Source organism: Lates calcarifer, linkage group LG2 (assembly GCF_001640805.2).
Source record: "Lates calcarifer isolate ASB-BC8 linkage group LG2, TLL_Latcal_v3, whole genome shotgun sequence".
In the NCBI taxonomy this organism is placed as follows: domain Eukaryota; kingdom Metazoa; phylum Chordata; class Actinopteri; family Centropomidae; genus Lates; species Lates calcarifer.
Window position 1 is genome coordinate 1026460 of NC_066834.1, and position 12549 is coordinate 1039008.

The 12549-nt window shown below is 44.0% G+C and overlaps 1 protein-coding gene across 5 annotated transcripts in view; it reads right to left on the minus strand.

Moving 5' to 3' along the window:
- Window positions 1-12549, minus strand: part of nfat5b (nuclear factor of activated T cells 5b) — a 29438-nt gene that overhangs the window by 9263 nt on the left and 7626 nt on the right. The window contains exons 1-7 of one of the 5 annotated variants that reach the window (XM_018687551.2): window positions 8593-8735; window positions 6556-6681; window positions 4762-4824; window positions 3577-4201; window positions 2595-2781; window positions 1390-1580; window positions 977-1149 (exon numbers count right to left, since the gene is read on the minus strand). In XM_018687551.2, the coding sequence (XP_018543067.1) occupies window positions 977-1149; window positions 1390-1580; window positions 2595-2781; window positions 3577-4196 (1171 nt within the window). In that variant the 5' untranslated portion in view covers window positions 4197-4201; window positions 4762-4824; window positions 6556-6681; window positions 8593-8735. Of the gene's footprint in view, window positions 1-976; window positions 1150-1389; window positions 1581-2594; window positions 2782-3576; window positions 4202-4761; window positions 4825-6555; window positions 6682-8592; window positions 8736-12549 lie in introns of those variants that run through there. The other 4 variants (XM_051073513.1, XM_018687550.2, XM_018687548.2 and 1 more) reach the window with 4 other exon arrangements.

Genomic DNA, 12549 nt, shown 5'->3' on the forward strand with positions numbered 1-12549 from the left:
TGATACAGTTATTGTCTATGGTCAGTGTGTATCTCTAGGGTCAACACATCAGCAGCAGCCTGTTTTAAAATGCTAAACATCTGCTCTTGGACCCTGGAATCTGCAAAGATCTTTTCTCCTTTTTCTGGATTTAACTGATAAAATCTCAATGATTAAAAAACCACAGCAGCTGCACCTTTGGCTCATATGCTCATGGAGGCACTGAAATACATGTATTTATTAAAAGTTGGATATTTCTCACTGGTCCAAAGGTCTTTGAATATGTTGACACTGAAACACACTCACATACACACACATAAACAGATGCCAGGGGGGATTACTATTTTCTTTGTTTTGTGGAAAGGTATTTCCCTGGATTGCACGCTGGCTCTGTGTAAACAATAGAAGTCCACACACCTCTATTGTTTCGTCCTTTCCTTCTCTTTCTCCCCTGTCTCTCCCAAATCCACTTACACAGAAACTTTCTTATGGCCCTAAGCGTCTTTCCTGTTTATGAAACCAACCACACCCTCATACTGTACGCATTATTAAATAACACTCGAGCTTGAAGGAATCTTTACACATTGTCTCCAAATGCTGACATCAAAAGACAAAGTCTCCTGACCTGAGGCTACATCAAACGTGAGAAACAGGACCTCTGCTGCTAAAAGAGGAGAAAATGCCTCAGTTTACAGAATGAATGCTAATTATTAACTAAGTAGGTTACAGGTCAACTGTTTGTTTTGCCTATTCTAAACTTTGAATTTTACTCAAACTGGTTACACTGGTTAAACTGGCCACGAGCCACACTACTCCTCTGGAAATATCTACAATCTAACACCTCGTTTTTCTGTCTTTGACAAATCTGACAACATTTTACACCAGCTTTGTGGACAGTGAAGAGATGTCGCACTGATCTCGCTGTGTGTTTTTCAGCGGTCCAACCAACCATATAACGATCATGTCCACAGAGACAAACATGAGGAAGATGACGTACTGCACAGGATTGGAGATGAGGGAGTCTGTAGCGTGAGCACTGATCCATCTGAACGGGGGATGTTGACACGAAACACCAGCCGAGCGCGTGTGCTCTTCTTCTTGGACCCGGCAACGCCGATACGAGCCTCGACGTCAGCGTTACGGAGCTTCAAGATCCCAACACAGTCGACCCTGCAGAGAGACAACGTTACACACTGTACACAACAACTAACACACTGCATCTCATTATGGTAACTCATGTTCCCAACATTTCTATATTTATCTACATTACAGCTCACATGGGTCTGTTACACAGGCGCTACATTAAGCAACTGATTTGAATCATCTATGACTGGGCACATAAAAGCAACACTTGAAAGGAAAAGGCTGTTTGTGGTTTATTACCCAACCACTCTCGAGAAAAGTACATACGCCAGTGTCATGTTGGTGCTTGGATCGAGGGACACCTCGATGACGGTCGTGCCGTCGATGTCCACCTCCTTGCAGGCCGTGGTGTTGCGGCCGGTCACCCTGCAGGCCTGGTAGAATCCATGAGGCTTCACACGCCCTGCATCGTTTCCCACAAATACTTGCAAAACCACCGGCTCGTTCACACCCTCCAGCTGTGTGAGTGAAAAACAGAGAAGGAATTAAAAAACATCAGCAGAAGGTCTGAGTTCTGTCGGTCAGAGTAAGAACATTCTGTAAAAACTGAAGTACAGACTTGTCAGACATTTATAAACCACAAACTTTCAAAACGCGCATGATGAGGATCCTGTCATGTAACATCCTGTCCTGTCATGGCTGTAGCTTCATCTCTTCACCTGAAGCTAACTCAGTGTATTCCCCTACCTGTCCAGCAGGGGCCCTCAGTGTGTTCCTCTGGTGCATTTTGGCATCCACCCATTAAAAAAAATCGACTCTCACCCGTCCTGCCAATTCACACCTTCCTCTATGAGTGTTGGCTTGCTTATGAGCCCACCTTAATTCCACTGTCTTGTGCCATCTAGTCAGCCACCTGTGTCTGTTATCCTCTGCTGTTACCTTCTGTTTCTGACGTCTGAATCTGGACTCCGACAGTACAAACAAGCCAGGACCTGATCCAGCAGAACTCACGCTGAGTCGAGTCCAGATCAGCTCCTGGGCTCACATGATCATCAAACTGGCCAAAATAAGGGTCAAATGCAAGACAATGTGTCTGTTCTTGCTCGTCTGACTCTGAGTTACGGTTATTACAGGTGTACAGTCATTTTCCTTGGTCTTCAAGGCGTTTCCTTTCTCTCTCAAGCTCCAGATTTCTGCATTTTAAAGGATCACATCAGCATGAGCATCTTTGGTGTTACAGCTAGCACAGTAATTCTCCTTGACTGTCACCCAGCCATAAACCCTCTCCTTTCCTTTAGTGCTGCTCTGACCTGCAGCGGTCTTCAAGTCTGACGTTGATCACTTTGGCTGCAGGATATTCGTCGTCCACAGAGGACGATTCTTCATCCAGTTCAAACCTCTCGGCTACATTTACAAAACAAAACACTAGAACAACCCAGTCATCAACTTAACTTAACCCTGGACGACGGCACGCCACAGCAGCGAGCTCCAAACTCTGACTACAGAGGCGGGTGGACGGGGTTAACGGTTACCTTTACAGTAGGGAAGCCCTGCTGAGTGCGGTCCTTCACTGACCCTCTGCTGCCTTCAGTCAGATAGCGGGCTCTGTGCTGGGTCTCAGGCTGGACCAGGATCTTCAGCTCCTTCCCCTCACCCTTCTGTGGGTACTGCATCGAAAGAGTTCCTCCTTTCTGGTTCACTGTCTGAGGATCATCAGAGCTGCAGCGAGACATCAGCAGCAGTTCAGAGACATTTTCTATCAGTGTGGTACATGTAACCCCGCCTGCATGTGAGGTGGATTACTAAGTATCCCCCATCAATATTAAACACCTGTGTATGTATCAGGCTGAAAATTGTTCTGGGGCCTGATGCAGTAAAATCGCTTTCATAGCCGCAACAGTGAAAAAGCTCTGAAGTTGCCATGGTGCACTGAGCAATGCAGAGTTAAGAGGCCCTCCATCAAGCAAGCATATTCTATCCGCAGCTCTTAAAGCGTTCAGAGTTATCTGTTTATTTAATCTGCTCTGCTTATCTTAGGTCTTTGAGAGGGGCTCTGTGATTCACTGTGGCTGACCATTGTTTGTACTTCAGTATCCTGCCCCTCCCTCCCCTCTGATCTACCCGCTCCTCTTCAGTCAAACTGTGCTGGGAAATTTAGAGACAGAGTAGTTTGTTAAAGATTTCCATCTGCTGGTGTGTGTCAACGTGCCATTTCCCTAATAATACATATTCTGACCATCAGGATGAGTGCTGTATGAGATTATCCAGAGGACAATAGTAAGAAAAAATAAACAGAGAAGACACTCAAGAGCTTAACGATGCAACTGCTAATAACAGATTATTAAATTAACAAAAGTTCATTAACTGCTGACTGACTGGAGCCTTTGGTTTCTGTGGGCAGATAAACTACAGGAAAAGCTTCTGACAACAGGAGATGCAGAGCTTCATGATGTGGTGAGGAGAATCTCACAGGTCAGGTATTTCAAACTGAGTACATCTAAAGTTTACACAGACCTTCCTTTTGGTCCCGTCTTGTTGTCAGGGCCGAGCTGTGACAGGACAAAGTGTGGGCCTTTGGCGCTGTCGGCATCAAACACGTCCATGCTGGCTTCCTGTGCAGGCACAGACTTCGGACCGGGCCTCTGTCGGGGAGTACGTTTGCGGGACTTCCGTGGTACCTCTGTGTTGTCATTGTAAGAGACAGAGCTCATGATACTGAAGTTGGAGAGAGAGTCATCCATCCAGATGCTGTTGCTCTGCTCTGAGTCCAAGGACGCTTCGTCCTGGCAGGACATGCGACTGTCATCGAACAAGTCTTGCGGCGGCGGGGAGATGTTCAGTACGGTGCGGCGTTTAGACGGGGTCATCTGGTGGTGTGGCTGGGCCTCCTGGGACGTCACACCTCTCCCTCCTCCGAGCTCACTGCTCCCCCTGCAGCTGCCGCCGCCGTTCCCGTTCCCGCTCTCTGCTCCGACGACCTCTGGTACCGCTCTGCTGCTCCTGGCGTCCTCTGGGTCAGCATTGGTGCCGTGAACTGGGTTCTGGTCACTGGCTGAAGAACTGGAATGTATGGTGGAGCTGGAAGAGGTGGAAAAAGCACTGCGGGGGCCTTCCATGGTCATAGAAGAGGACATGGCATCTACAGTGCAAATAATTAGACAGTGAATAAAGGCATCTCAACCAGTGTTGGCTAGCAGTCCCATTTAAGCAGCAAAATCTGTTGATGATTGTTTATCTTTGCTTTTGCTTCGTTTTTTTTAAACATCCAATTAAAAGTTTCCCTCCTTTCAGTGGATCTTTTATGTGTGTGTGTGTGTGTGTGTGTGTGTGTGTGTGGTGATCTGAGGATGTGTAAATGTATGTGAAGCACAGTGTGGGTACGACTAAGACGGGGCTGAAGAAAAGATGAGAGGTGGTGCAGTCCCTCGTATTTAAAAAACTGAGATAAGGTGAAGTAAACAACAAAAAAAATGTGCTGAGTGAATTTATCTTTAGCATTTTGTGCATGTTCAACTGAAAAAAACAAATTAGCCAAAATGATGAAATGGAGAGGGAAGTTCAAAACATATGCAAAGTAAGATGCATGCCAATTATTGGAGCTTTTCTTTTCGATTTTCTTTTTCCTTTTTTTTTTGCTACAAAAGTTCATTTGGTTGGGACTGGACGTAGCCACAGAGACAAAATAAACAAGCTTCTGACCTATGAAGCAGAGAACTGCAGACCATTTTATATGCAGACACTCCCTGCTTCAGAGGGAACTTCCTGGAATATAAAAACGAGACAGCGAATGAGCAATAAGAGCTGAACAGTAACAATTTATTCAGATTGAAAAAAAAATAAAATAACACAGGGTATTTTGTTTGTCAAAAAAAAACTGTAGCTCCAGCATGCTGACATACACTGTAATTTCAGAAGCATTCAAATAGTTACAATGAACTAGATGAAGAGTGGGGAGAAGTGTGGTTAAGTTGCAGATCGTTAAAAAGAGTTAGACTGCTGTTGACATTCTGGATTGTTTGGTGACTCATTAGTTTGCAAAACACACAACTGGAAAGAGAAAGAGGCACATGCAGCGTACGGAGGTGGTGTCCTTCTGAGCGAGTATCACAACACAAAGACATCACGAGTCGACTCAATGATCAGACTCGGAGAGATGGTCCACGTGAAAACAATCTGCCTTTAGAAGCATTAACACTTAGGTGACAAGAACAGAACAAATGCTACTCATTAAAACAGGTTTCAGCCCATTATTGATTAGTTAACGCTACATACATGGTTTTTAAAGTGGTGACCTGTGAGTGCTGGGGGCCTCCGGCAACAACCTGTTCTTTACACTCACGGTTTAATGTGGACACTTCCCTTTACTCCACAGTGACCGCTGGAGACAGGATCAGGCAAGGAAGTAAAATCCAAGTCAGTCCAACAGGAGTGGACACTTTAACGGTGCATGTTCCCAAACAAATTTTCAATAAAATGAACACAACACAGCTGACACACAGTATCCTGGAGTTCCTGAGCCCACAGTCAGTTTCCTGCCTTTTGTCGTTTACCAACAGGGAGGATGAGATACCAAAGAACTGAAGATGATTCTCTATATACTCTTCAAACCTGTGTGCACTTTGTTGTGTATTCACTGCACACTCATTTTGTTTTAACGTCAGCATAAAACCAGACGATCCAACCGCTCACTTTTGTGAAAAATGCATCTTTTTCCAGCGACTGCTTGAGTGAAAAACTGCCCACCAATCACACATCCAGCAAAACATCTGTGGTTCATCTAAAATGCATTAATCAAACTAAAATGTTGCAAGTGACCATTTTCCATCTGTCCACACAAGAATCATGATCGAGATGTTGCTCATTTCCTACAGGGAAAAAAAAATGTACAACAACAACCAACCATAGTTTGAATTGTGCCATTAAGCCACTCGAAGCTTCCTAAGTTTCTAAAAAACAAATGTGACAACCAAGGACTTTGTGCTGAGCAAGCAAAGCTGTGAAATAATTAGCTTTGTCAGGGTTTCACATCATCATAGGGAACTGTGTTCAGTTTATACTTGAATTAATCAAACATTACAAACGTTAAGTCGATAATACAACATGAAGAACTGCTAAAGCCTGAGGGCTCCACTGTCTGAACCTGTTGTACCTGACCCACATTTTAAATGTCTGTTGTTGCCAGACACAGCAACGTATAGTAGATTACAACAATCTTCTCAAGCAAATATTTCACGCTGCACAAGCAGGTACAGATAGCAGGCATGTTCAGTTGACTATGCTCCAGTGACATAACTTCCCTCTCGCACTGTTTTTGTGGACGAACATGTGAGGATCACACAGCAGCAGGCTGCTTGTCTGACTGGCTTTCCTGCCGTACGCAGGTGTTTGTTTGCCTACAGGTACAGACTGTTATAGGAGTTATGTTTTTTGAGGTGGGGCATGATGAGTCCTGCTCGCAGAGGAGACATAAGGACAGAAGGAGCGGGATCCTACCTGATGCTAGAGAAGCTGAAGGGGGAGGCCCGGCCTCGCCGCCGCTCTTTTGGCTCATGACTTTCGGGATGTGCTGAGAGGAGGAAGGCAGCTGCAGCTCTCTGGGAAGAAGGTCATACACTGATTCTGTAGAGAGACGAGGAGGGGGGGGGGCAGATAAGATGAAAATAGACAAATGTAGTTTTCTTTAGAAAAATGAGAATCATGATTCAAATGTGTCGGTTCAATGACTAATTGGTTGTATGAAATATGACATGACGTCTTGCTGTCTTGCATCATGCTGTACATTTCTCTATTTAACTCAATGTCATGTTGATGTTGTGATCAGTGTTACACAGAAATGTATCACAACTCTTATGCAATCACAACAACAGACGTGCGACCTGGTTGGCATCGAGTCTGATAAAGGACGAGGAAATACTAATGCTACACAGGGAACAATGCTCGATGATTCCACGCTCAGTTCAGATGCCAAACGGGCTTCCACCTCTTTATTATGGCCAAGCTCGGCCTCATCATGCAGCACTGCTGCCTATTAACACCGAGATGGTAGATTAAAAAAGTCCACTGTCTGATGAGCTGGTAGATAGACTCTGAAGAGGAACCTAAAAAGTGACTTTAGACTGGGAGGAAAAGTGAAGTGAGCTCGTTAACAATCTGAATAAATCGTTCTGAGTGAATACAGAAAGAAACCTCTTAAAGGAGCACTCCACTGATTTCACACTGCACTCCACCTTCTTCTAGATTACCCACAATGCAACCCAACCACCAACAGTTCTGTCAGAGTTTGGGTGTGTTATGCTGGTGGAGGCCCAGCGAGCTCCGTTCTGTCTAACTCCACACTTCCAGGGTTTTTGTTTTCATTGTTTTTTTTTTTCTTTTTCAAACTCCTAACCTTCAGCTCCGACCTCAGGTAACATCACCTGAGGCACTCCATCAGTTTTCATTCAGCTCCTCTGGAGCCACAACAGACTTTGCATATAACTGTTTGAACGTAGCAGCAGCTCTCCCCTATAAACAGACTTCACTCTGTAAACCTGGTGGAGTTCCCCTTTAAGGCCTGAGACTGGAGCTGCAACTGATCAGCCACTATTTTTATTATCAACTCATTGTTTAAGTTCTGTTTTGGACAGTTAGTCAGATAAAACAAGAGATTAAAATAATCACTAGCTGCAGCCCTTGGTGACCGTCCTTACGGCTAACATCCAAGCTACATCTTGTAATGGATTACTTCAAGAGCAGGTCAGTAAAACTATGTGAACCTCAGCGTCCTCTGTCTGAGTGTCGTCTCTGAAGATTATCCGTGACATTACAGCTAACGTGGTAACTCTGGGCTCTGGATACACCTCGAGGACGAACAAAGGCACAGAACGACCAGACTAATGAGGTCAAAGCAAAAGCTGCAGCATACCAAATAAACAGCAGATCTCATTACTGACAGGCAGCAGGGTCGTACAAAGCCTTTCTCTCTGCTCTGTGCCTCCCTCAGGCCCAACAGGACATGGGGAGGGGAGAAAGCCTTGGGTCAACAGCATGACAACACTTTTACTAGCAGCCTGATTCATCATCCAAATATTATGGTATGAACTTAGAGCGGCCATTACAGTCGCCTGACTCTCTTCTCTGCCAACTGCCAGCTTTAATTACTTGCAGCTGAGTCCCAGGGTTCGGTGTGTATATCAGATACTTAACCCTCCCATTGTTACCACTCGCTGTGTACAATAGACAAACCTGGGACATACTGAAACCAGCCCATGCCTCTTCATTCCCAAAGCCCTCCAGTCTCTTACAGCTCGCTTTAGAAGAGCAGGGAATGCTGGTTCCCAGAAAGGGAGCTTAAATCTGGGCTCAGCAAACTCATATAACTCACACTGAACCACACATACACACAGGATTCTAGTGTGGTTTCGCTGGTTATTTGCAAAGTTCTCCAAACAAAATCACAGACACACATGCATGCACACGCACACAAACGCCCCCCGCCCCCACCACCACCACCAGCTTCCACAAAAACACTTTCTCTGCCCCTGCACTTACACTTTAACTCTACAGTCTTCTCGGGGCTCACTGACTGACTGCACATGCAGCAACATGTGCTCTGAGTGAGCAGCTCTTCCAGTAAACAGATTGCCAACCGCACAGACAGAAAATATGTACTCTTCTCTGAGAGCAGTGGTCTCGAATCACTGGCTGGCCTGTTCAAAGTGTTTCCACAGTCCCCTGACGTTTTTAAAAACTGAAGAAGAAAAAAAAATGCTTATTTTGCTGCATATTTGTTTCCTCACAAGCAGACAGAGTGCAATTCTTTATTTCCACGTGACAAAACACTGTCCCTTTCACACAGGAGAAGCTTAAAAAAAATAAAAAGGCTCTGCCTCGTTAGCTGGGAAATAAACCGTACTGACTCACACACCACGTGATGTTTTGATTTTAAGTTGACTGCAGTCGTGTTGTGCAGACCACTGACCACCGAGGAGAACCTTTCATTTTCTGTCCGTCTGTGATCATCATAATAACAGATTAAAGCTCGACCAAAAATGTTCACACTGACAGACTCCACGCTCGTGTGGTTGGTTTTGATCAGGTCTACTCTTGCTAAAACACACTGTGATGAGTATCAGCTCCACTGAGAAGCAGCCGCCTTCATTAACCGTCTCACAGGTTTAGTTTCCACTCAGTGTAAACAGAAGCAAAAACAACAAACCACACACCCAGGTCAGAAATCCTGCATAAAGCCAGACACTTTTGGAGGCAACAGTCAAACAGTTTTGCTCTTTAGACCCTCACCATACCTTGTGATATGTGTATATGGTAAGTAGTGCAGGCTAAAGGTGAAAAGAGAAAGCACTCACCATGTGAATGGCAGGACTTACACTCCCATTCATTTCCCTCACATTCCTGCTGCTTGCTCTTACTAGCCCTGGCACCTGGGGCGTGGCACTGGTTTTTTGGCTGAGTGACTGATTTAACTCCCCTTCTGTCCCCCTCCTCCACTCCAGCTCCCTCCCTCCCTCTCCCTGTCTTGTTTACTGTGCTCCCAGACCCTTTTCTGTACTTCAACCTGCCCAACAGGTTAGAGGTATTGTCATGTGGAATCCTGTCAAGCAGAAATGAAGCAACAGAATAACCTAGTTATCTTTGAAAATTCAGGCGACCAAAATACACAAGGTGGAGATTTTTGGACTCGTGCTGAACAAAAAGTGATGGGGAGGATAAGATTAAGCTCACCTCGCTGGGACATTTGGAGATTAATCCGAGCACAGACGGCAAAAAAGACGAGTGAAAGGGCTGGCACCTGCAGCAAACCATGTACAACAACCCTGAAATGTTTACAGCCAAGCCTACATGAAGGCTGCCAGGGACTCCATAGCAACACAGATCAGGGGACGAGTCTTCTGAGCGTTTGCGTCTCTCGTGAGATAATGTGAAAATCAAAGGGCATTATCAAAAGAAGAAGTGAGCATTAACACTGCAGGATATTACACGAACAACTTTACAACACTGTGGCAAAAAATCTCAATCTCAGTCTCTGTGACATGTCATCACATATTATCTTATTACACTCAGTTAATTAAGGCAAAGTTAATGCAGGATTTATTCTAACGCAGGATTTACACAACTCTGGTCTAATATTAATAAATAATTAAGCCACAATGTTCATCTTTTTTTAAAACTAATTACAACTGATTAATTTATACTCAACACTTTATGGATAATGAAGTTTTAAATTCATTCCCATTTGGGTGGTACATTTATTAAAGTAGCAGGTTCAGCTGTTAGTGACAGTCCTCTGTTTGAACCTGTCAGTATCTGGACGATATATTCACATAATGTCAGAATCATTATTAGTTATTATTATTGTTATTAGAGTCCAGATGATAAACTGTCAAACCACTGATAAACTGGAAAACTTCTCTTAAATAATCAAATCTGAGGGACATAAATGTTTGTTTATGTTCCGGAGTTAAAAATCAATGTTGGCTGATACATCATTTCAATTTTTTGCTCTTAAATTATTATCACATCATGACATGCAGTGGTTTTTAACGCTGACTTCTCGAGCTGATTCATATCTAATTTCCTGTAACTTTCTGTCCAAAATGCCAACACATCAGCATATTTCAACATGAGGGTTAATCTGGTTACATCTGCAGTATCTGTGAAGGTGGACAGTTCAACACCTTCACAAACTGCACAACTTGTTTTATTACTGCAACAGTTCATTTGTAATTTACCCAATAAACTCACAGCCTACATCTACAAGCTGGATCAACTCGTCAAAGGAGCATGTGGCGTGACATGATGCAAGCCTCCGTGGATGAGGAGGCAGGGTGAACATACCTGCGATAAGACACAAACATCCAGTGGGTGTTACTTTTGTGGTCATTAACTTTTTTTTTTTTTTCCCAGTGACAGGTGGCAGCAGGGAACAGCCGCACGCAAGAAAATCCAAAAATACTATGAGCAGCAACTCGTGACAGCCGCGATGAACAGAGACGCATTCATCCGATTGCAGGTAATGTGATGATTAATACACGACCTGCCTGCAGAGCTGACAACGTATTACACTCTGAGTCTGTTAAAACACACATCAAAGTGTCCTGAACATGGATTCAGTGGAGGCTTCAGACTTCTTGATATTTCCTACATGGATTATTCATTTCTTTATTTGTGAACTCTTATCTACATTATAATCTGTTTATCATATGATCTGAGGTGAGCGTAAACAGTTTTATGTGATTATACTGCAGCTCAACTCAGAAAATCACAACTTTACTCCACATAAACTAATCCTCAAATTGCCTGATAATATAAATCACCTACTTCCAGGATATAGGTCACATAACTTTCATTTATGACTGCAGAGTTTGTCACAATCATACGCCAAACAATTACATCAGACACGATGACTCAAACATGTTGAAAGAAGAAGCTTACAGTGCCTACTGCACAATAGCAGCCATTATAATTGCTGGCATTATCATTGCATTGAACCAGCTACTGCATTCAGGAAGGATCATGGCACCATCATTGTTAACGTGATGAAGAAACAGACAAGAGTTGCCACACTACAGCAGAGAAGATGTGTGAGAATCACAGTTACTGTGTCCTGCTCCTTTAACTGTTGAGTTTCAGTCACATGTCACGTTTCTGATCGTTTGATTGTTGAACTGTAAGAACCACTGAAGGAAACAGAGAGAGAAGAGTTTTAGCCAAGAAGTGAGAGTATTCACAAGGCTACTGTTTATTATTAAACTATTTAAATGAACTTGCATGACATCAGATTGATGAAGTTATTTCTACCTTGAGCATCTTTGTAACTGATCTCAGAACAGAATCAGCTGCTCTGTCACTGTCATCACTGAGCACAAGGAAGATAAACTGACCTCCATTTTCATTTGATACGGACCTTAGTTATGTAGAAGGTCTATTTACATTGGACACAAGCCACACATCGGCCTACAGTCAAGTGTAGAGAAACACCAAAGCAAAGAACGACTGCATCTGCAAAACAGAGCTCAGGCCAAGAACAAATGTTTGGTGGAAACCGTAGATATTCTCTCTTCACAGCAGCTTTAGTTAGAAATATAAACAACTTCCTACAGTCTCACAGACCTCAGAGTGCTTACAGAAAAGGTCTGGTATGTTTTATTGTTTCTGCACAGTTGTTTGAGAAAATCAAAGCCAGTCAGGATTTAGAGCGGACTAAGTCGTTTGTGTCACACCAGGCTGAGGGTTTGTGGCATGTCGCTCTTTCAGTGCAGCTAATCCTGAAGGGACCAGGAGCGACCTCCAGGCATCAGTTTACATGACTCGCTTTCAACAAACACCCAACACGATCCTGACCTGACCAAACGGCCCACCGAGGCTCCTGCGAGGAGCCGAACCGCCCAGCTACAAAGTGGGTCGTTAGTGGGATTCAATATCCTCACAGCAGAGTCAGAGTGTTATTAGGCCATGTGAACAAACCTCTGTGTGTAGCAGAGAGCAGTC